This window comes from Festucalex cinctus, chromosome 7 (genome assembly GCF_051991245.1).
Source record: "Festucalex cinctus isolate MCC-2025b chromosome 7, RoL_Fcin_1.0, whole genome shotgun sequence".
NCBI lineage: Eukaryota > Metazoa > Chordata > Actinopteri > Syngnathiformes > Syngnathidae > Festucalex > Festucalex cinctus.
In genome coordinates this window covers 5,297,740-5,322,705 of record NC_135417.1, presented here as the reverse complement: position 1 = coordinate 5,322,705, position 24,966 = coordinate 5,297,740, and the positions used below count along the sequence as shown (strand labels likewise).

The 24,966-nt window shown below is 39.8% G+C and overlaps 3 protein-coding genes across 3 annotated transcripts; 1 reads left to right on the top strand and 2 right to left on the bottom strand.

Annotated features, from left to right (window-relative positions):
- Positions 1 to 2,972: 2,972 nt before the first annotated feature.
- paqr7b (progestin and adipoQ receptor family member VII, b) lies at positions 2,973 to 11,272 on the bottom strand. The gene is made up of 2 exons (XM_077525912.1): positions 11,139 to 11,272; positions 2,973 to 8,108 (listed from the first exon to the last, which is right to left on the bottom strand). The coding sequence occupies exon 2, from the start codon at positions 8,100 to 8,102 to the stop codon at positions 7,044 to 7,046; it is 1,059 nt and encodes a 352-aa protein (XP_077382038.1). The 5' UTR covers positions 8,103 to 8,108; positions 11,139 to 11,272; the 3' UTR covers positions 2,973 to 7,043.
- Positions 11,273 to 13,833: 2,561 nt separating this feature from the next.
- On the bottom strand, positions 13,834 to 16,664 carry LOC144021786 (stathmin-like). The gene is made up of 7 exons (XM_077525913.1): positions 16,528 to 16,664; positions 15,815 to 15,860; positions 15,175 to 15,347; positions 14,771 to 14,923; positions 14,539 to 14,691; positions 14,274 to 14,465; positions 13,834 to 14,193 (listed from the first exon to the last, which is right to left on the bottom strand). Exons 2-7 carry the CDS (start codon positions 15,828 to 15,830, stop codon positions 14,155 to 14,157), a joined length of 726 nt encoding a protein of 241 aa, XP_077382039.1. The 5' UTR covers positions 15,831 to 15,860; positions 16,528 to 16,664; the 3' UTR covers positions 13,834 to 14,154.
- Positions 16,665 to 17,007: 343 nt separating this feature from the next.
- On the top strand, positions 17,008 to 23,478 carry serinc2l (serine incorporator 2, like). The gene is made up of 10 exons (XM_077525911.1): positions 17,008 to 17,291; positions 17,972 to 18,133; positions 18,199 to 18,386; positions 19,168 to 19,247; positions 19,342 to 19,479; positions 19,578 to 19,747; positions 19,965 to 20,055; positions 21,274 to 21,421; positions 21,501 to 21,710; positions 21,986 to 23,478. The coding sequence occupies exons 1-10, from the start codon at positions 17,253 to 17,255 to the stop codon at positions 22,122 to 22,124; spliced, it is 1,365 nt and encodes a 454-aa protein (XP_077382037.1). The 5' UTR covers positions 17,008 to 17,252; the 3' UTR covers positions 22,125 to 23,478.
- The last annotated feature ends 1,488 nt before the right edge of the window (positions 23,479 to 24,966 follow it).

Below are 24,966 nucleotides of genomic sequence, written 5' to 3'. Positions count from 1 at the left end.
GAGGAAATAAGTATGTTTTTCTTCTGTTCCTTTTTGATCGTTCAGGATGTGAGTTGGGAGTACTGTGAAAACATATCTTAAATTATATATGTGAAGTCAAAACAATTTCATTTGAAAGCAGTGTAGCAGCCGCTTGAGTAATTAAATGGTGTGTATCAAGGGAGAGGAATGAGCCAAGGAAGTGTATCGAGACTTCAACAGAAGAATATTGAGCCATCTGGTGCCTTTGAGAAAGCTTTTAACGTGGCACAAACAGGAGGAAGGAGGGGAATTCTTTACAGGTGATGGATTTTGGAATGGGAGCCTAAAAATATTGTAGGTGTTGGACAGCCTGAAAGGTTTGGGTGAGACTACTTTGTTTGTTTTGAAATTAATTTGCCATCTGACCAAAGACATTTTTGATCATTCTATGCTTCTATCCCCCCCCCCCCCCCCCCCCCCCCGTGGGTAGCGCCCCCAGAAACTGAATTTGAATCATTTATTTGTATAGTTCACTTTGAATTATTGCATTAAAAAACTTAATCTGATTTGTACAGTTTGAATTTGAATTTAGTCATTTGGAACTGAGGTGCAGTCCACTTGAAAATGAATTCAAAATTATGAAATCAATTTCTCTGAAATTGTATTTGATCCTCACTGAAAATTAAAGTTATAGTCCGAAAGATTTATTTTGGCCTGTCCGGGATGTTTCTGGGCAGACTCACCGTTGTACGGCAGCAAGCTACTATCAGCGGCATCTGCAAATTTCACTAGTGACTAGTGAGACCCCATAGAACATATTGTGAAGAAATTTTTTGGGGGTTGACTTCTTCTCTAAAGAAAGATGAAACTTTCAGAAACTTTCTGGAGAGCACACGTGTCACATGCCTATAAACGAAGTTGCTGATTGGTCAAAGAGGAGATCTGCGTAACTGCGATCAATAGCTCTATCTAAAGTACCCAGCAAACTGAATTTGTTTTGAGAAAAACTGAATTTGTATCATAATTTTATCAACATTTAAATGTACTGTGCTAAACCAAAAATTTTTTTAAAAAAATCATGTTTTCGCTCTGAGGCTGCTGCGATCACACAAATCCCAAAAGTTTCTCTCTACGTGGTTATCCGAGAATGTTGCGAGACTTAGCCATGTTCTCCAAGAAGAGGTTAAAGGACAGGAAGAGGGAATTCATTATCCTTGAGAGGCTGCAGGTTTTGTCAGGAGAGACATATTGAGATAGGGTCTACGTGCCTCCCTCCTCACCTCCACCTTCCTCCAGTATCTCCACAACCAGCTCATGATAAATGGACTCCACTGGCGGGCGGGCTGATTGGTGAAGCTAGTAGCGCGGGGGCGAAGATGAAAAAGGGAGGTTATCTTTTTGTAAATTCAGCCCCTAAGGGAATATGCAAGAGTACAGTATATATATAACGATGGACCCTAACTACCAGCCCTTAAATTAACACAGGCCTGACCTCAGACTGAATGGGGGCACATGAAATGCAGACCTGCCAATGTTGATCCTGGAAACCTTGAAAAAAAGGCACCGTGCAACGCACATAGATACATGAGGAGCAACGGCTTTGCTCGCTGGAAAAGTGGGTGAAAGTGGAGCCACAAAAGAGTGAAAATGGAGCTGCGGCAGAAGCAGGCATACGAAAATTGATGGATTCTGGTGGAAGCAATTGATAAAGGACAGGAAACAGGCTGTAAGGCAATTATCACTATCTGTTAGTATAGTTGGCACTGCCTGAGTGTAGAATATTGTAAACTAATCACATTCAATGGGGATACATTGAGGGCCAGTCTCCTAAGCTTTAAATGGGGCAAATTAATGCTGTCTGTAGGGTATTCATGATTCAACCCACCCAGGCGACAGGTTTTGGGATTAATAATGATGACTTAAAAACAATTACCTTTGAGTAATATTTTGAAAAAAAACAAAAAAAGGGGGGGGGGGGGGGCGTGTTGAAAAACGTTTGTTTTTTTTTCAGATTTCGTCGTCTTAAATTACACCAAATTACAAGGCTGCCCTCTGGTGGTAGTGAGGCGATTGGCCACAATACATTCACAGGCCTTTTTGAAAGTGATAAGATTGACAAAATAGCTTGCTCTTGTTCAAACTCGCATATATAGAATGGACACGTAAATGATTAAGAAAATTTTGACCTTGTTTATTTATTTTGCTTGCTCGGAGTAAGCCTCACATTTCTTGACACCTAAACAATTAAGGTAACAATTCAGTACATAACTTAACTCGTGTTATCGCCTGAAAATTTCTATCTATAAGTTTGCTTTCCCTTTTTGAGGGACATGCTATTTTATTTTATTTTTTAAATAAAACAGTTATACAAAGATTAGTAAGTCCAATGAACATGTCTTACAAACTTATGCAACGATGAAATACATGTAAGTTATATAACAATTAAAATAAGGGGGAAAGAAAAAATAATGGAAAAAAATACATTCCAAAGCAATCCATGGGTTATTGTTTATATATATATATATATATATATATATATATATATATATATATATATATATATATATATGTGTGTGTGTGTGTGTGTATGTGTGTGTGTGTGTGTGTTTGCATGAAAAGCAATTATTGATTGACATTTATTTATCAATTTAAGAACCATAAAATGTGTCGATTCCAATCAAAAATAATTTGAAGAAAGGCATTGAATTTATAATTTACATTTATTGATATGTAATTTTATAAAATATACAGATTTACAAGAGTCCGCAATTTTTTATTTATTTTTTGGTCCTTTGTCGTATTTACGTCTTGACGCATTTGGTCTTGTCTTTCGGCCAATAAGATCTTGGCTTTCATTCGGCCAATCAGCTCCACGCTTTCGCTCACGTGATCCCGACTTTTACAACAGGAGTCCTGCGTTTCCTCTGTATAATTATTACTTCTTAGTTTCACGTTTCTTGTTGGATATCTTGATAGTTTTTAAAAACAAAATACAACGACACCTGGGAAGATGGAGGTTAATGCAATACTTTACTTTTCTTAAACATTAGTACAGTCAGTCACACAGTCAAGAGGCAGAAGACATTCTGCTCTCTCTCACCCTGCTTTCTATCATGAAGGCAAACCTGGGTGGCGTCATTAGAGGCTTTGTTAACACATTCACTTTTACACAGTACCGCCCATGTTCCAGTTCTTATTTTCACAACATGCAATTTACATAATAGGTGACAATGTGTCAATTGCAGCAGAAAATACTGCTCACAAATCTGCTCATTACTCAAAACACTGGTACAAAAACAATGTGAAGTCAATGGTAATTTCGTGGATTGAGTATTTTAACTTGAAATAAATAACTGGTTCCAACATATAAAATATTCCCATGTATGACTTAGAGGCATCAAAAGAAATATCTTTTGGGGCTTTTTTTTAACCCCCTCAGGTTACTCAATGTGTTAAAATGTTAACACAAATAGTAGAACACCACAATAACTGTATTTAAAAAAAAAAACATCATGCATGTAAACATAGCCAACGTGGTCAGCCACAGTATGTACAGTGTTGATTCGGGCAGTGCATGACGAGTCAACTGATTCTCAGTTCAACCCACCATATGCGCTTCTCTCAAGACATTTAAGTCATCTCTGAAATTACCGTTCAGTAGTGCCATCAGTGTTGAAAAAAAACACATTCATTAAACACCATCAAGAGCAGAGTGCTGCGCTGAATGAAATGAAACTCATTTTCTGAGATTACATGTAACATTTTGCAAGCTAAAACATTATCAGTGAATCATATCTGCGGCAAAAGCCAAAACAAATGGATGCTTCGGAGCAACACGAAACAAAAATTGTAGTCATAGTGATCTCTTCATACATGAAATGTTTGAAAGCACGAAGCAAAATAGAAATGTGCTGCGTTCCGTCTGAAAAAAATAGGCATTCATCTCCGAGTGCTGCTCGGCGCAGAGCAAAGTGATAAATGGCAGATTTTCGGGAGGAACGCGTAATGCTTACAGTGCAGGGAAAGCTATCACACCATAACGGCCACATTACATCGAGATAGACATGCGAAGAGGCACGTACAATGTCATCATACAAAAAGAAAATCATATCAAAAGTAGAGCATAGTGCACATACAAGCCTCGATGCCATGGAATGTGAAAAGGCAAAAGCTGAACTTGCAGCCCTTTGTGTATGTATTTGCTAGAATAAAAACCTCACAACACCAAACATCACATTAAATGTAGCTTTTAAGAGGTACGATGTTTTGTTTCGGAAATAGGTTTGCTCTGCTGTGACGTACGGTCGCCACCAAAAGTATTGGAACGGCAAGGTCAATTCCGTTGTTTTTGTTGCATACTGAAGACGTTTGCCATTTCAGATCAAAAGATAAATAGCAGAAATCCTGCTTTTATGTCATGCTATTCATTCATATCAACTCATAATGGACGCAGAAGAATGAATTTGGAAGTCTACAAAACCATCTTGTCTGGCAGTTTATTGAAAAATGAATCCAAACTAGGGCAAGAGAAGAGAAGCTAATGACCCAAAACACAGCCAACAAAACAAAGGACTTCATCAGGGGTGAAATGTGTTGGACTGGCCAAGTCAATCACCAGACCTTAACCCAATAGAGCATACATTTTACTTCTTGAAGAGGCCGCTTTAGGAATAAAACCCCCAGAAAGAACAAGAACTGAAAGAGAAAAGTGAGTGGCTTCAAACAAAAGGTGCTATGTCCTGAGTTGTTAAACACATCGAGACGTAAATAAACACCATGACATAAAAGCTGGAACTCTGAACTTTTGTCTCATCCTCATCTTTTGATCTGACGTACAAATATCTTTAGTATACTGGACATCAAAACCCAAGTAATAGAGATCCTGACGTTGACGTCACGCGTCCCAAATGCCATTTTGGCATGATAGAAAACGAATCCGCCACTTTAACTAAACGGCACACGCCACATTTGAACAATGATTGCCAGCTGCTGTGGACCAGCTGCCACATCGAGAAGATCGAGCATGCTCCAGTCCAGGCTACCAAAAGAGGAACCAATGCTAGCCAATGTTACACTTTGTACTTGGTGGCTAAATCAGCAGATGCTAACTGTTAGCACACGCAAAATGTAAGGGAAATAATCTGTTTCGTTCATTTGTGCTGTTACAAACTAGTAAAGCATTTGCATGATCCGATTTGAAAGCACTCACCAGTAAGAGGAGGTAATTCCACATTAGCGGTGTGGCCAAGAACTGTCATTGCTCTTGGGCGGAAAGTTGACAAACGCTAGTTTTTGCCCTTCACGACATTGTAGCCCATTAACAATAATTTCCCACCGCAGGGGGGCGTGTTCAGAGAAAGTCACATGACATCAGGAGCTCTTATTGACCTTGCCTCCAGTACTTTTGGACTGTTAATAGAAAATATGAAAAGAAGCATATCGTCGCTGCTATGTGAAAAACACGTCAAATTTTCTTTTTTTTAAATACATTTTTGGGATGTCTACATTCAGTTTCATCCCAAAAATGTAAAAAAAAAAATGACAAAAATGGACATAAGTGTTTTTCGCATAGAAGAGGCAAGTGTCAAGGGCACATTAATACGGGATAGGAAGAACAATTAATTTAATAATTAACCTTGTTCATAAACTTTCAAATGTGATGTTTGTTTGCAATAAACTATCACTGTGAGTCCATTACACTTTTTTTTTTTCTGTACAGCTGGAGAAAACGTGCATTTTTGGATCGGGGGGGGAAACACCTTCAACTAAAAAATACATGGTTGTAGACAACCAACATATGTCCATTATGATACATAAACGGGGCCAAAAGAGTTCCGTAAGCAAAACAGTTAGGTTCCTTAAATCAGTCTCTTGAATGACATTGAATCTCTGAGAAAAACAAATGTCATAAGCACATGTTGAGACGTCATATCAAGAACGGTTACAAGCACACACAAAGTCAACGTGATCCAAATAAATGTGAAATTATAATATGTGCGCCTGTGGGATTCAACTAACCCCTTGCTGACTAATAAACGGCCTGTAAACTGTTCACTGTAGTTTGGCAGAGTCACTATTACAAAATAATATATAACAGTAAAATTACTGGTTACTGTTGAGAGACTTGAGATGTACAGTACCTTGCAAAAGTCTTAACCCCCTTTAACTTTGTGAACTCCTGCCACATTTCAGGCTTCAGCCATAACGATATATTTGTTTTGTTTTTGTGACGAATTATCACAAAGTGGAACAAAATGTATGCATATTTTAAACTTTTATTTTCAATAACTGAAAAGTACAGTAGTGTGTAAAATTATTCACCCCTTTTTCACTCAGTGCAGCCAATTGACTCCAGAAGTTCCCTGATGATTTCTGAATGATCCAATGTTGACCTAAATGACTGATAGGCCACCTGTGTGTAATCTAGTCTCAGTAAAAATGGTCTCAGAGGTATGTTAAAAGAATATTGATTCATTCTAGAACACCAATTCTTCTTAAATATCAAGAACATGATAAAAACTCCACAAACATATTCCAAATAAAATTTTGTGGATGCATTAACTGGTTAAACGTGATATAATCACTTAAGTGTTACACAAACATTGACATTAGCAAGGATGAGATGAAAATATTTTCATAATACAATAATTGGACATATAAAATGGGAAAAAATTCTTAATTGTCAAGAAAATACATTTAAATTCATGTGAACAGTAAATTTCAAGAAAATTGTAAGATACAAAAAAAATTTGGCCTTTAAAATTCTTTTTTTTAATTAATTTATGGGGAAAAGAGATATTAAAATAATCGATTCATGGCTTTATGTATCAATATCAGGCTCGAAAATGAAAATCGATTCAATATCAATTATTCAATTTTTTAAAATATATATTAAAATTAAAATATTTTCATAATTCAATAATTGGACATATAAATGGGAAAAATCCTTAATTATCAATTATTAAATTATTTTTTTTATTTTTTTAACCCAGTCCTAACTCATGTTTATGTTTGAATGTGGCAAAAGGTCAAAAAGTTCAATGGTGGGGCCAATACTTTGGCAAGGCCCTGTAACTTTGCATTTAAGTGTATTTTTCATGGAGAGAAGCGTGCACACGCTTGCGCACGTAAAAAGCAGTGAGAGCACTGCAGCAGGCGGTGAAGATGAAGAGCGCCACGGCGTCGTGAGCGAGGTCGCCGTGGAGTCGCTCGTAGAGCGGCCGGCGCTCGCTGAAGTCTATCCGCAGCGCTTCGATCTGCAGCAGCGTGCTGAACACGACGAACACGTGAAAGATCTGGTGGCCCTGCCCGATGAAGTCACACTTCCCCGGGAACCAGCTCTCCGGGTGCGGGCAGGAAAAAAAGTAGGCGCCGATGAGGAAAAAGAGCACTTGGTAGAGGTGGTAGACCACCACCAGGTCGGAGGAGCCTTCCTGGTAGCTGGCGTAGATGCGGTGAACCACGGGACTGATGTCCAAACAGTAAGCCAAGGCCGAGGGCACCACTTGGAAAAGCTTGTGGGTCATCTTGGGCAGCGTGGGACTGGCGTATTTGCCGTAGCAGCAGCCGAAGCACGTGAGCCACGCCAGGAAGGCGGCGGCGGGCAGAAACAGCCCTTGCACCCTGGCGTGCCAAGCCTCCTCGATGGCGTAGTAGTAGTGCGTCAACGCGCAGCCGTACTGGTAGACGGCCACCCCCACGTAGTCGAGGAAGTAGAAGGTGTAGTGCGAGAGCTCGGATTTGGCGGACAACAGGTGAGCGAGGGCGCTGAAGGAGAGGTAGGTGAAGGCGGTGAGGAGGATGATGAAGAGGGGCTGAGCGTGAGGGTCTCGCAAAAAATCGACCGTCTGCGAGACCTCCTGCCACTTGACCAGGATGATGAGGGCGGCCAGCAGATGGGTCCATACGTTGATGGTCTCGTTGTGCCTTTGGAAGAGGGTGAGGAAGTAGTAGCGCCAGCTGTGGTCCGGCTGCCTGTAGCCGGTGAGGATGTGACGCTCTTGGAAGACCCAGGGAACGTCGGACACCTTGACGGTGCAAGGCAGCGTGGGGAAGGCCGACTCCAGCAGCTGAGGGATCTGGCGCAGCTGCTGGGCGTTGATGAACAGGCGGCCGATCTGCTCCATCACCACCGTCGCCATGGAAATCTGCGAGCAGAGAGACGAGGGGGAAGGAAGGGCACAGCGGGTTAGAAAGTGGCAAACTTTTCATTATAACTAGACTAAGTGCAATTTCTGGAGAAATTGCATGGGAATGCTGAAAGCTGAATGCTTGTGAAGTAAATTGAAAGATAAATTATGTGAAAATTACGTTTTCATTGAAGTTGAAAGATAAATTAATAAAAAGGAAAACTTGGAACTGCAATCTGTCTAAGGTTGGATTTAATCATTTTCAGAGAAATTATCATCCATTTCCTGATATGATACTCAGTTGGTACCAAACCATCGAATGTCCTAAAATGAGGTCCAAGCGGGGTTTGAACCCAAGTTCTCCATGGCTGAGCTCAATTGCCCTGTACAAATTCAATGGCTAATGGCGTATTTTAAAAATAGGCATCTGATGAAAGCCAATCATTTCAGTTGCCATTTTACATATTTGCAATGTACAGTCGGCGGTGGGATTCGAACCCAGGACCTGCTGATTAGTGGACAGCACACTTAACCAAGTGCGCCACTGAGAGCTAGTAATGATGATCAGTTATATGTATGTAAGTGGGCAAAGTTCAATGTAAGTCCCATTGAAAATGAATGTGGAAAACTTGATCTTTAACTTTAAATTGTGCGAGAACTGTAAGTAACGTGGAATCAGGCCATATATACCCCCGGAAGGCGTGACGTTTTGAAGCAAGTTGAAATTTGAATGCTGTAAATCGGAAGTATAATATGGGAGTTGTTTCTCGGCAAAAAAGTGAGGAAAATAAAAATCTGAATAACAATATGTGGGATGCTTTCAGCATTCCCACAATTAGACAATGTGCAATTTCTAGAGAAATTGCGTGTGAATGCTGAAAGCTGAATGCTAATATTCGAATGCATGTTGAATGCTTTACTCCAACAATATTGTCAATTGTCATTGAATACAATGGATGTTATATAATCAGACAATGATTATTGTGATAGGAGATCGATGCTTTTGTCTCTTTATTCGTCATGCCATGCTGCGGTGTCGTTACAGGAGCCAGCGAAAGGTCTCAAAAAAATTTCCTTGATGCTTACCGGACAGCTCGCCGCCACATAGGCAGCTGCTTTATCACCCAAGTAGGGTTCCTCAACTAGTTTGCAGCTCCTAATTGGCAGCCAGCTAACAAAATGATGCCATTCGTGTTTACCAGGTAAAGTATTGCCACACAGCTGACATGGTTCCTGCTCAACCTGCCTGGGAGTCACAGTATATGTCAAGCTGGTAAAGTGTTCTGAAAATGTGCCCGAGCAAGCAGTTTTGAATTTTGTGAATTGGGATGTCAACATTTACATAAAACATCTACATTATCTACAGACAAAAATGCCCCTGTACATAGATGGACATTTTTACCTCATGATAAATAATAAGTTGCTGAACTGTACAGCATGAATAAATGAATAAATTGATAATCACAACGTGTTCAGTAGGTCAAACCTCTGCTGCTTTCACCCAGCACGTTGTAGCAAAATGGCTAATGCCTGTGCCTCTGTGGCACGTGTGCACCATGTTGGGAGGGGCAGCTTTTTCATCAAAAGCCATTCATGGATAATGAAAATACGTCAACTTGCTCATTTCTCAACCGATTTTCATGAGGTTTATGCTTTTGTTAATGCCAAAGCGTATGCTAGCAATATATACTGGTTGAAAAGGGGGGGGGGGGGGGGGGGGGGGAATTAATTGTAAAAGCTTACTCCCAGTTCCCTAGCAGTAATTTACGGTGTTGTACATATGTAGCACAATATACCGGCATCCCTGTTTTTTTGTTTTTTTTTTGTTTTCTTGGCATCCGCACACATTCACTGATGACATTCAACATGCTAGCTTAGGGCATTGGTGGGCATGTACCCCAAAGAGGGCCTGACTTATCACCCTATTCACATTTGTTGTTATGATGTAATGAAAAATAAGCCCTATGAGTAGCATAGCACAACGGGTGAGAACATTCACTTTTTAATTATGCCAACACCTCATTTCTAAAATGTGAATCTCAGTGTGACTCATTTTACTAAGCCAGGTCACAAATTCCATGACTAAGACCTGAAAAAATGGATGCTAGTTTGTCTAGAAACTTTATTATGCATTCACATCCCGACGGTCACCATAGCCAAATCCAATTCTGATCCAACAGACACCAGTTGACACCCGCTGGCCAGCCATTTTGATTTACACTAACGAAAATAAATAAACGAAAGCACAGAAATGCTATATCCGCACAATTTTAGTTCTACATATTTCTCAGTATTTTCACGTTTGTAGCAATTATCTTCAAACATGTATTTAGAAGCAAGTCTGAATTTACAGTTTCTTTAAATGACAAAATCCAGTCAATCACATGAGGTGGGTAATGTAATGGACTTTACAGTATGTAGGTGTAGAATTTGGTTCTGATCCAAACTCATTATTACGATGCAGCTAGCGAAGTGGGATCTCATTAGATCAATGGCTGTTTATTGCTAGCGGACCTGTTAATCGGACAACACTGTCTCATGAATTTCCTGTGCATGCTTGTATGTGTGCGTGAGTCCCGTTTGAGTGGGAAGCGCGTACAGTAGTGAATGAGAGATTACGTAACAATAAGCATCCGACGTCCACACCCTTTTCTCCCAACAAAAGGTTGTGTACGTGCACGCCTCTGATTTCTAATAAAGGAAACATGGTGTATATAATAGACAGAAATTAAGCATACATTAGTGTTGCACCGTGCAACGAGGCGGGCCTGTTGCACTCATTAAATTCTATTCGGCAAATCGTGCACCTGATAGACGCCCGCAAATTCAAAATCCATTCTTTTTTCTTTCTTTCTTTTTTTAATCTACACTTTATCACAGTAGGGAGGTCTAATTCTGCTCCCCGCGCGCATCCCACGATGGCGATAGGGCGTTTAGCGTGGAATTACTGAGATAACCCCTCACTTGTGGGGTTTTAGTGCTCGAGGCGGAAATATTGCTTTTTATCATCCGAAACCGGTGGAAGCAAACCACAAAAGACCCACATACCTGTAGATGGTGGTATCAATCCAAAGTCTTCGAATTTGCCGACGACGAAGGGCTGACAGCCTGATAAATTATTAAAAACATTGTGCGACGAGTTACACGGATGGAGGATGGCCGTGGCTGGAACAGTGCTTGGCGGTAGGGCGCAGACTCCAAGAGGATGTCAAGGTCTTCTGACAGACGGCTCATACAACCAATCAGAAGACAAGCTCAGACCTCCTTTCGCGGTATGTTCCATTTCTGCCAATGAGAGCTGCTGTGCGGATAATCAACCCGCCCACAACACACCACAGGGACATTTCACCACAGGCATAATGATTTGTTGCACTTCGATGACACATTTACAATCATGTGAAGTCATCAAGTGTACCAACTAATGTAATGTTCAAAGTCAAGATTTTATTTTGACCTTGTGGTTCGCACATCTGCCTATAGCTACAATTAGCCGCTATACTGGGGAGGTTGCATGTTGCAGCATCCCCATAGGAGTTTGCATGTTGATGCTAGGGATGCTGTGTAAAGGCTTGAAGATGTTTTTAAAATTAATTTAAATATGCAGTTATTTTAAAAAAAAATGTGCCAAATGTGATTGAAAAATATAGTTCTGACAAATCTTAATTATATAGAAAAATGGCAAAGTAGCGACATGCAAATATCCCTCAAGGTTTCAAATTGTTTTAATAAGACTTGTCATGAAATTGGAAATGCAGCCAAATTCAAAATTGGAGACATAATGTTTGCTCAACAAGAAATGTAACAAGCCGTCTTGGTGACATTGGATGCCAACAAGATCTCGTTCTGTCATTCTTGCGCTTGGCATTCAGTAACAATGTCTCTTTTGTCTGTCTCTGTCAGAGGTCAGCATTGTCCTCGCTCAAGTCAGGGAAACTGTTTTTCTGTTAACATTGTGGATTTCTAAGCATTTAGTGTGACCAGTGACTTAACTATGAAAATAAGGCATGCAAGCATGACTGGTATGCAACAGGCAAAACTGGAACATATAGGCTGATAATGCTTCAATGATTGTCCACCACAAGGAGAAGTCAAACAGTAAAGTGAAATTAGCATTGCATATAAAAAGCTGGATTACTAGCACATTAATATGAGTCAATATTATAAGTTGTCTTTCCTGTTCTTCTCATCACAATTATTTAGTCAACATGCAACTGTCACAGAATCATGAAGCTGTGGTCAAATATTTGCACACGTACAAATACAATGAGTCCCTTCAATTTTTTTTTTCCATAAATGTATACCTTTTTTCATTGGATATGTTTTTGGCATGTCCCATCATGTGTGTGTAATTAGTGTTTAAGTAATAGTTTTTTTTTGTTTTTTTTTTACTTTGTTTTATTGTCCACATTTTATTTAGTGAGTCATTTTTTGCATTTCCCTGAAATTGCTGTCCACCCTGTCAAGAGATCAGCACTTTGTCTCTCTTCATTTGAAGCTGAAATAGTGGATAGTTGCAGAATATTTAGACTTATGTTTTGGATTTTTTTTATATTATACATGTAGCTGGATGTAGTTAGAGCGATAACGCGTCCACTCTATCGTAGTGACGCATCAATTGAAATACAGTAAAGATCCCTCAGAAAACTGAAATATATTTGTTAAGGTTAGCTTGCTAACTACCATAAATCATTTTGCTAGGTGAAGGTCCATATTCGCTCATTAAATGCTAACTTAGCCAAAAATGTCCACCCTGTCATTGTCCACTATGTCAGCTAGGCTATCTGTATGCATATGTCTGCTTGCAGTCAGTTTACATATTTAAAAAAAGAAAAGTGTTAATAACACTTACCGGTAATATTAAGTGGAAATTTGGGGGCAAAATGGGCAAGTCAGAAATAATGACTCATCTTAAATTCCGCAATAACCATTTATTATAACAAGACACGCATCAGACATATTGACTTAACAGCCAGCTGCAGTTGCCCTGGGGCAAATTAAACGTCAAGTCTACATGCCTTAAACTTGTGAGCACTTGCAAGATTTAAGTACTCACTCAACAGTGCTGTTTGGCAGGTTGGGTGTCAACGGTTCGGTTTCTCTAAAAAGATTGATCTGATGTTCCGGAATCCAATATTCTGCAAGTTGCCCACAGGGTGACCAGATTTTAACTGACTTCTTTCTTGACACAGGTTATGTTCTGAACAAGGTTTATGTGCCACTATTTTCTGCGATCCTTAATGATCTTTAAAAAAAAATAAAAAATCACTAAAAGCTGTGCATGTCTGCACAGAGCTAGACTACAAGATGGGTGTACATCCTAACGATATCCTGTAGTTTAATTAAATTACATAACTGCCACTAATACCTGTAAAAGACTACAATAAAAGTACGTGTTACCGTTCAAAATCATTGGGTATTTTTCAGTTTTGTTACTAAGAACCACAAGACTTTCATGTTTCAATGTGGTCTTTTTTTGGCCCACACATTTATCTTCCTTTTTTCCTGCCTCTTCCCTGGAACAATAGTTAAATATATAAATCATGCTCAATAAATTAAAAAAAAAAAGTAATAAAAAAAAAGAGGGAAAAGTAATGAAAATACTAAGAAGTTCAACCAACTCATGACTTTTCTTGAAAGGGAAGGTAAATCCTCCCCTGTGCTGCTGCCACTAGGTGTCAGCAGTGTGAAACTATTGAGCTTGAGGAAAATAGCTCAGAGCTTAAAAATAAAAATCATCACAATATTATGGTCATATCAACTTTATTAGTGTGATTACCAAAAAAAAAAAAAAAAAAGTCTCAAGGTACAAAAAGAAAGACATGAACAGTACCTGCAACTTTAAATATAAAACATATCAGAAGTGCTGATTATATGGCCCAGTTTACTAATTGGAATGCCCACCAATAGAAAAACAGTTTACACCAAAATACAGTGTTATCAGCTGCCAACAGGAACTAATTGCGTAAAAACAGGCACAAAATGTTAAGCAGGAACTATTACAATAAATGTAATGCAAAGCTTATTTTTGAAATTGTACGAAAACATTTTTTTCTTCCGTCTTCATTCACTCCCTTGTCTTCTTCAATTCCTCAATCTTCTTGTCCTGTTTCAAAACAAAATTTAGATGTCTTCTTGTGCCTCATTTTATTTGCAACTTTAAAGAGTGACCTCACCAGCACGTACCTTATCCTTGAGCTTCTTATCGAGAGCAGCCAATCGCGCATCGCGGTTGTCTTTGTTGGCCTCCATCTTCTGATTCAGCTTCTCCTGAGTGCTCTTGCTGAAGTTGCAACAATCGTCCAAGGCCCGCTGGAGCACTTCTCTCTCGTGCTCTCGTTTCTCAGCCAACTGCTTCAGCACTTCAGCCTCGTGGCTCTAACAAAGACAGATGTCCGTGTTAGACGGAGATTTTGTTATGTGAATCAATTTGTGTGGTTTCTGAACTTGCCTTGTATCTCTCCTCTGCAGCAAGCATCTTCTGAGTAAGCTTCTCCTGAGTGGTCTTGCTGAAGTTGCAGCCTTCATCCATCGCCCTCTGGAGCACTTCCTTCTCACGCTCTCTTTTTTCGGCGAGATTTTTCAGCACTTCAGCCTCATGGACCTGGCAAAAAGACAAAATGATATTTTTGTTTAACTTGTACAGTATTTGGTTGACTTATCAATTTGTGTTGTGAACATACCTTGTGTCTCTCTTGTGCAGCCACCATTTTTTGGGTCAGCTTCTCCAGAGTATTCTTGCTGAAGTTGGAGCATTCGTCTATGGCCCTCCGGATCACTTCCTTCTCATGCTCTCGTTTCTCCGCAAGGTTTTTCAGCAATTCAGCCTCATGATTCTGAGAAAGAGATCCAAAGTACTATTGAGTCCATCAAGTGCAAGGCAAGTGTTTGTTTTTACCTCCATTCATATTTTACCAGCATAACCAAAGACAACTCTTGCAGATCCAATGTCTTTTTTTTTTCCTACCACTATGTTAAGCTGTAAAATAATTAAACATTATTGGATCATTTTCCCCAATATTTGATCCAGTGAATATAGTCAAATGTGCATCCAGTTCTTTGAACCACTCATGTTGAATGAATATACCTTGCGTCTCTCTTCAGCAGCCTCCAGCTTCTTCATAATCTCATCCAGCGAGGTTTCCTTCTTGTTGACAGGGGACAGCGGAAATTGCGCTTTTGCATCAGGGGAGGTTGGTCTCAGAATGAGCTCAAACGCGTGACCCGACGCACGCTTGTTCAGCTCCTTAACTTGGATGTCTGCAAAACAAGTGTTGGAGCTGACATCAATACAATGGCAACTCCTTGGGATATTTCATGCCTTGACTTTTACTAGAAAGAAACATGAACTACGGTACACTGCTGGAGAAGACAGAGCAGCCATTGATTCCAAGTGACCAACTGGCCATGATTAAGGGGTTAAGTTGGCTTTTGGCTATCAGTCATGGGTCAGTGATTTGCAAGAGAGGTCAAAAAACAACCTACTCAGCTGTGCCAAAGCAGTTTTCTAGTTAAAGTAAAAACTAAATTACAGTAAAGTTTGTTTTGGATAGTATTTTTTATTTTTGCCATGTGAGAAACCTAACAGACCAACAAGTGACTCCAGAGGGGTAGAAATCAGATAAATAATTCAAGGTTGCTGTAGATATTCTACAAAAAAACATTTGTAAAAGGTATTGCTTTCAAACAACATGGCAGTGTAGTCCAATCCATTATATTGCACTCACCTTCAATTTGTGCCATTTCAGATGAGAAATTGCCGGTATGGAACCACTGGTGAAAAGAATAAACACATGGAAATTAAAACAAGTCATAGATATAACTTTCTACAAGTTCTACAATAACGACTATCTAGTTCTCCATTGCCTTTCTGCTGGCGTAGCCGTGTAGCAAGTGTGCTCAAAGACCTCGTGTTTTAACGAAAATGTAGTCACGCATGCCTTCAAATAAGTCTCGTTGTGGCCTACTGAATCCAAACATGGCATCATATAGCCAAGTTTTACTATGACGACTGTTACGAAGACTACTCAAATCACTGTGTTGTTTGGAACAAGTCAAAACATAGTCCTCCATTTCAACGGCGCCCCAACTTGTCTGTACGTTGGAGACAAACAACAACGGTTGCTTGCAAATGCGGGCAATTGAAATGCAAGGCTCATTTTCACAAACACATGTGAACGAATTTTGACTACTAAAGGTTTGACCGATATGTAGTAAGCCGAGCAAATCGAATCAAATATGGCGTTTTGGTCCAGGTGTTAACGTTCCATTGTCGTCTCGTGCACGGCTGCCATGCCAACACGGTCCATTCCATACGTTACCTGAAGTTGACTTCATTTTAAGAGTCACAAACTTTTTCAGTATACACTTGTAGCCTCTCAACACAAAAAGCGAGCGGTCTGAGAGCTTATTTTAACGGTCACGTATTGTTGTCACCTACCCGTGTAACTTTGAAGTACTCCAAGGAGGTTCTTCTTTCAGGTTATTGTCTCTGTTCAACCCGCCAAATGAGCAGCCTCGCGCCCACAATCGGATCCGTGACGTTTACTGGCCTCTTAACGTTGATTGGTCCAAATCGACCAATCGGAGCGAGCTGTGAAGCCGTAATAAACAGCAATGTGAAGAGACGTCACAGGAAAAGCCTCACTTCTTAACTTTTAAACACAAAATTAAACGCTTTAACTTTTTCCACATGCCTGACATCACCCGTTTTAACAAAACTGTGTTAAAAAGGAATTTATTTCTTTATTTATTTCTTTATTTATTTAGTGTGTGTGGGTTTTTTTTTTTATTTAGTCATTTATTTATCTATTTATTTAGTAATTTATTTATTTTGAATTTTGGCAGTTTTGGTCCTCCATATGAGTGAGCGAGCGAGTACTACTGTTTAAATTTTAATACATACAAAAATTAAAATAAATGTATTAAAAATAGCGAGGTCTTGTACCATACTAAAAACATTTGCTTTACATTGGTGATGTACGACCCGTTATTTAATTTTCCAGCCAGTAGGTGGCGACATTTTACTGAACAGTGAACAGAACACTTGTGTGCCTTCCTTCCTCCAGATAGAAACAAAAACGACATTCACCCTGTTTGTCTTCAGACAGCTGTTTACCGAAGGCGGCGAGAATATACAGCTAACCTCAGCATTTTGACGGCATCATGGGAGCCTGTTTGGCACTATGTTCTTTAGCCAGCTGTGTAAGTATTTCGTTTCAATTTTGTAGTCTTTCTTGAATGTTTTAGCCCAAACTCAGTCGAGGCTTCGGAACACACGACGCCACCGAAAAACGACTCATTCGTATGTAGTGTGAGCACTGAGTTTTTTTCAAGTAATAATTTGTTCGCGTTTATCAAGATAATGAACGTGAGATAGTTTATGAAATTTAGGGAGGGGAAAACGCAAATTTGACTTCTCATATTTCCAGGAAGTTAGCTTAACAAGCTAGCCGTCGCCATCAATTTGCACGATTTTGAGTTCAATTTAAAGCGCTTATAATATATGTTTTGACCAGTACGTTATTGGGATTTTAGCAGAGTCTGCATACCCATGTCTCGTTTACGGTTTAAAAAACAACAACATAATTTTCTTGAATGACGATAGAGAAATACTTGTAAAACGCCCTTCTGACCAATGACCAACAGGTGGCGATCTTAGCGGTTGTAGTCACGTCAAATTATTCATCGTCACATTAATCTGTCAATCAAATTAGCTTTACGGATATGCCCTGGTTTTACAGAAATTAGCAGCACCTTCTTGTATGTCAATACTAATACAATTCTTTAAATGCAAGCTTTACTGTATTTTGGATGACGTTTGACCTGAATTGTCAAATTACAAGAATGTTTTCTCACACTTGGTGTTTTCTGCAATCTTACAGGCTTCCTGTCTGTGTGGCTCCGCACCATGTCTTCTGTGTGGCTGCTGTCCCTCCTCCAATAACTCCACCGTCACACGGCTGGTTTTCAGCTTCTTTTTGCTGCTTGGGACCTTCGTGTCAGCCATCATGATCCTTCCCGGAATGGAAACGCAGCTGCGCAAAGTGAGAGCCGTTGTTGGAGCACAATTATTCTTGTTGATTTGATTTTTGTTTTTTGTTTTTTCCAGATCCCAGGCTTTTGCTTGGGTGGAAGCACTATACCTGGCATTGAAAACCAGTTCAACTGTGATGTCATCGTGGGCTACAAATCTGTCTATCGCATTTGCTTTGCCATGACCTGCTTCTTCTTTCTCTTCTTCATCATCATGATTCGTGTCAAGAGCAGCAAAGACCCGCGTGCGTCTATTCAAAACGGGTAAATGTTGCCGGATATTTTCAGTCATCAGAATGGTCATTTAAGAGCATTTTTTTTCAAAGACCCACAAAATACTATGGCCTATGATTATTTATGTATCGAATCTCCTCTTTCACCAATAACAAAAATACAGAATTCAGCCCCTTTTCACTTTATCTGGGGAGAAAAAAAAACTTTGTGTAAAATGTATCAAGCAAAAAAGTGACTTTGATGCAAATATGTTTGCTTTTGGGACACCTCAAACATCTGAACAGTGGTTTTACTCTTAAAAAGCAGATAACACAACATTTAGGAATGGCTTTTTGTAAAATAATAATCTATGGAGTGATATACAAGCACTCCTTACCAGAATGGCATGTCAGTTGTCAGTTGCTGGTCAAAAGACAACCCCGAGTTGTCATCCTCAACACATTCCCAAGATCGTTGTACGTTGATTCCTTTATGACATACATACTTCTGCTAACTTTCACAACACATACTTGGTGAATTCTATATTCTGTGTTGGTGTTGGAGTGTATGTTTCAGATTGTCTGACTAAAAGTTTGTTGAGTGCCTCCGCGCGCCATGACAGTAAAGCGCTCCTCCTTCCACTGTAAACAGTGTAAAAAGAAATGACTTTAAATTTAAATGTTACATCGCTACCCCTTGTTGGCGGTTTGGGCACTCCTTGCTTTTTTTTTTTTTTTTGTAGAAATATATCAAATGTTTACAATAGACTAGCAGTGTGGTAAAATGTGAATTTGCACCATTGACTGTGCGTTTTTAACTGTTTATTTTTCAGTTTCTGGTTCTTTAAATTTCTGATCCTAGTTGGAATTACAGTGGGAGCCTTTTTCATCTCGGATCCAACATTCAATACGGGTGCGAACAAAATTCCTTGATTTAGTAACAGCCTCCTTTCATATATATTTTAAACAGTTGTGTTGTTATCAGCTGTTTGTTTCTTGCTTTACAGTGTGGTACTATTTTGGACTAGTGGGCTCGCTCTTATTCATTATCATTCAGCTCATTCTCCTCATCGACTTTGCCTACTCCTGGAACCAATCGTGGGTAGAAAATGCTGAAAATAATGACAACAAGTGCTGGTATGCAGGTATAGCAATTCAATTTCTGATTACTTCCTTAACTGGAATCAAGCGCCGTAAATGTTCCATAAACATGAATTGACCCACATTTTCATGTGATTGCCAGGCCTGCTGTCTTTCACCTTCCTGAACTACGCCCTGGCTTTCACCGCCGTCGTGTTGTTTTATGTTTACTACACGCAGCCGGACGACTGCACAGAGCACAAGGTTGTCATCAGCCTCAACCTTATCTTCTGTGTCATCGTCTCTATTGTCTCCATCCTGCCCAAAGTTCAGGTAACTCATTTCTGAAAACATATATATATTTTTGTTTTCCAATTTTTTTTTTTAGCTAAATCATTTATCTCAAGGCACAACATAAAATTATTTCCCATTTTTAGTCAAAACCTTTGTGTACATAACTGTGAGGAAAACAGGTTTCAGATTAAAATTTGCATGGCTCATAAAATGTCCTGTTGTTGTACAGAGTTAATGTTTACTGTGTTGCTTGCAGGAAGCCCAACCTTACTCTGGCCTGCTGCAGGCTTCTCTCATCTCTCTCTACACCATGTACGTCACTTGGTCCGCACTGACCAACAATCCAAGTGAGTCTCGCACAGTGGCTAATTAAATTCAGTGGATTCCTGGCGATTTCGGATACTCAGCAGTTGACTCCCCCCACAGCAAACATCCTAATGGTTGTATATGTTTATAAAGCTCTGGAAATTGTTCAGCAGGCTGAAGATAAAAATTCTAAAGCAGGGGTAATCAATGAGTGGTGCCATAGTCATTAAGTCGTGACCTATTTAGATAAATGGAAATACTTGTTACATGTGCAAAGTGCATTTCAAAACTCAAGGAACTGAGGGATAAAACTGAAATATTGTTTTACAAAATTAAATTAGACCCGATTGGGGTTTTCTGCATTCCGAGAAGAAACATAAGAGTTGCTTATGTTAGGGTCAATAAAATAAGACTTCACAATATAAATAAATACAGCTAAAAAAAAAAAAAAAAAAAACTAGAACATATGCAGAGGGCAGTTGCATTTACAAAAGTGTCGTTGTGACTTAAAGCTTGTGTCCCATTAGTGGTGCCACAGCAAGTCACTCATGATATTTTTTGGCACAGTTTTTTTGCCGAATGCCCTTCCGAATGCAACCAGTCCGTTTTTTTTTTTTTTTTTTTTTTTTTTTTAATTGAGATTGGGCTCAGCAGTGGTTCAGAATCAGACCACACCACCAATATGCGTTTATAAAAGTTCATAAAATCAATGTTGGATTTCTGTGTGATTTTAGCTGTACAGACCTTTTTGTGCCATTTAAATTTATTTGCCTTATTTGATGTCATGCCAAAGTAGTTGGTCAAGTTTTTTCTTTGCATAAATATTCTCCATGTACCACTACTGGTCTAAACACGGCTCTGATTAATGTTGCGTTTGTGGAATAAGACATTTTTCCAGGTTTTGGTCCGATGATGTTCACCTGTGGGCGCTTGGATGTCAGTTCAAGTCGACAGCAGGTGGCAGTGCTGCATAAAATGTCCACCTCCTTGGTTGTATGAAAAATGCTGGATTCAGTCTTAATTTTTATTCCACAAAAGCAATATAAATCAAAACATTGTGTTTAGACTAGTGGGGCATATTGTACCGGTTATGGTATAGCAAATAAGAATTTTTGATGTGACTTCTGCGTTAATATGTCTGCTTGAATTGGAGCTAAAAAGCCCACCAATGCACTTCTGCAGATTCATAAGGTAGCACATGTGTTAATTCCCACAATCTTTTAATCCATCGTGTGTTTGTGTTTGGTCTGATGTTTTAGATCGCAAGTGTAACCCCAGCCTATTGAGTCTAGTTTCGAATGTCAGCACGCCCACAGCCAATGAGAGCACACCGGGCCACTTGCAGTGGTGGGATGCTCAGAGCATTGTTGGCTTGCTCATCTTTTTCTTCTGCACCCTCTACGCCAGGTTTGCGTCTCCAGATAGGCTGTTTTGTTACATTTGTCGTATATTTGACCCCGCTTTATCTTCCTTCTTTGTGTCCCAGTATTCGCTCGTCCAGCAACACTCAGGTCAACAAGCTGCTGCAAACGGAGGAAAGCGGCGGCGAGGCCGGAGAGGGCGTTGTGGGAGAGGACGGCGTGCGCAGGGCTGTAGATAATGAGGAGGATGGGGTGACTTACAGCTACTCGGCCTTCCACTTTCACCTGGCTCTGGCGTCGCTATACATCATGATGACTCTCACCAACTGGTACTTGTAAGTAGGATTCGACAACAAACTATGATCCTAAAACACTTTAATGTTGTTTGAAAAATTGTAAAACTATGTAAATTGCGAGAAGGTGATGCCACATTTTACAACCAAGAGAATTGTAGCTAAAATGTTGTCCACCAGAGGGCGCACAAGCAGCTTGGTTTGCAAAGGCATTCCCATTTCAGATAAAGGCCTCCTCTCCACTATGCTTATATAATAAGTGTGTTTATGCATGAATTTGATAGCTTTTCACTTAACGGTGCTTTTACCTCTCACAGCCCCGACACCAGCACCCAAGCCATGCGGAGCAGCATGCCGGCCGTGTGGTTGAAGGTGTGCTCCAGCTGGCTGGGTCTCAGCCTGTATCTGTGGACCCTCGTCGCCCCCCTCATCTTCCCTGACAGGGATTTCAGCTGAGCCTCAGCAGGTCTTTTCTTGTCATTTGTTTTCGAGGCTGGCTCTTGCCATTTCAAGTGCGGCAAACCACAAATGGGGTGGAAATAATACAAGGAATGTGTTGAAATGTTGTTTTTGCCTTTGACATTCTGCTTGTTTGAAGATGCTGTGTGATAATCAAGTGCAGATATTAATGGGCCAGGTTAATGGGAGCTTGAGCCACAAAATGTTTTTCTATTTTCCCATGACTCACCTTGTTCAGCTTCTTCCTATCACCTGATATGGTGTGACTGTGCGAGCTGTTATCTTTCTGCTGAACTTTCGTTACCGGGCTATCACACGGGCACTTTCGCAATACCACAAATGTTTCATTTTTCGATGTCACGCTGAAGACCAGACTTCCTGTTAAGCACGTCTGGATTTCCCTCCCTTTTGATTATTTCGAGGCCTATTTCAGTGCTGGGGGCAATGTGGGGAAACCTCCTCCGGAGCCCCCGCGAGAGAGGAGTGCGAAAAGGAGATAAGAATAAAATGGCACACCCCGCAGATGGTGACGAGGGTTCCCTTTCGCAACGTACGCACAAGCGCATGCTTGCGCAGCCGGAGAAGTAAACCACACGTTTTAATCTCCAATCTTTGTGGTCTGGTCAAGGTCACACTTCCCTGATGCAACACCTTGGCCATGTCTGACTGTGTCTGGCTTTGTTCAGCCATGCGCAACCATCTGTACCTGCATTAGCGGCAAGGCAGGGAAACGTATTGATCTTTGGCAGCGTGCCGCCCTCACGTGACGTGCGCGGGGCTCCCCCCGTGTTCACGCATATGTCATAATTTCCAAAGAATTTAGAATTCACGCCGTAATGTGCAAAACAATCCGACTCGTTTGAAAACTCGTCTTTGCTGTGATGTGTGTTGCTGGTGGTTTGAAAGTAATTGATGTCATTATGTTGTGGTTAGATACATTTCACTATGAATGAAGTATCCCCCCCCCCCCCCCCCCCCCCCCTTCAAAACCTAAACATGTAGTCTGGTGTACGTGAAATGGTTTATTCCATCAGTTGTTTTGCCCACTTATTAAAAAAACAAACAAACAAAAAAAACTAATTTTATATTGTACAGTTTTACAGTCATCACCCGACTTAAATGCGTTCAAAGACGAATTGCCGGTGCTCTTTTTTTTTTTTTTTTTTTTTTTTAATAAGATGGAAAAAGTCCACATTTTAAGTGCCTTGTTCTCATTTTATTAAGAATTGTTATTGCTGATGCATGCTTATCGGTGTGTAAACATGGTGAGAGGTCAGCTATTACATATAACACAAAAACTTAAGTATGTTATGTATGTTGATTTTATTACAAATTAAACACTTTAACTCTGTTGTGGTGACGGAGCATTCATTTCATAAGAACACTGTCGAGGTGTAGCTTTTGTTTACATCCACTTCTGGTCTACCAGTGATTCATCCATGGGTGCAACTGATTGTACTGAAAGTCTCCTTATCTGTGCTGTCAATGTGATGCTAATGTGTTTGCTTTTAGATTTGCATTGAAGTCATGATGTACGTCTGGGGCGGCATGGTGGTTACATCATCATGTGACATGATGCGTCAGCAGTAGGTGAATGGGTAGTCAAAATGTAAAGCGCTTTGATGAACTTGTAAGGTGTATTTTCTCCATTACCTCAACCATAAACGGGCATAACTCTTTGGTTGTTTTGCTAACTGCTGTACTGTAAGGCAGCACTTTCCTCCTCCATGGTGTTATTTCCTTCTTGCCTGGCAGCGAGGAAGGTTCCTGTTGGTTCTGGCTGCCATAATAGTGGCCCAGTGCACTTGGCAATGTGTTGAGTTGCACATGACACACTCCGTTCTGCAAGCTGACTTCCCAGCAACTCTCAGCAGCACCACCTAATCCACATATGTCCTGAATAGTGCCACTGTCACACTGCGTAGCTAATTTCCTCCTCTTCGGAAAAAGACAACTGAGAGATGGCAGCGCATACAGTTGGGTCTGTTATTGGCAACAGAGCCATTTTAGGCTAGGGAATATTCTTAAAAAAATAAATAAAAATTGCCTCTCTCCTTTTTGGACTTCTTTTTTTGTGCTAATTTTTTTCATGTTTTTTTTTTATTTATCTTTTACTATTTTTTGGCAATTTTGTGTATGATATAATGATATATGACAATCTTTGTTTTTTTTGGGGGGGGGGGGATTTTAGATTTTTTTTATTTTGATTTTTTATTTTTATTTTTTTTGACGGGCAATTCTAAAGACGTTTTATGTTAATTTTCTGACTTCCTTTTGTTTTTGGGCATTTTATGGTTACTTTGTGAGTCTGCTTTTCTTTACTTTAGTTCATTGTATTTTATTTGATTAATTTTCTAACTTTTTGGGGGGGCAATTTTGTGTACATTATATGGTCATTTTCTACTCATTTTGGATCTTTTTGGACTTTTTTTGGTCACTTTTTGGACATTTTTAGATGTTTTTAAAAACTTCATCTACCTTTCATCTCTCTGACAACATAAATTTGGACTGACATTTTTTGAATATTTATTATTTTTTGTTTAAATCGTTAATTCATTCGAAGAATATTTTATCAAAAAATGAAATAGGTTAAAAAATATATTAATTTCTAAAATATTTTTTTAGAGATCCAATGGAGAGGGACTAAAGAGCCACTTGTGGGTCCAGAGCTGCAGGTTGCAGACCCCTGGGTTAAATAATGGAGCAAGTTTCAACACCAAATAACTAGTTGTATCTCAAGTTCTGCCTTTTATTTTTGCCTGTTTGAGTGACTATTGAGAACCAAAATTGTAAAAGTACATCATGCTACATTTTTCAAGGTGAATAGTTCCCAGCTCCT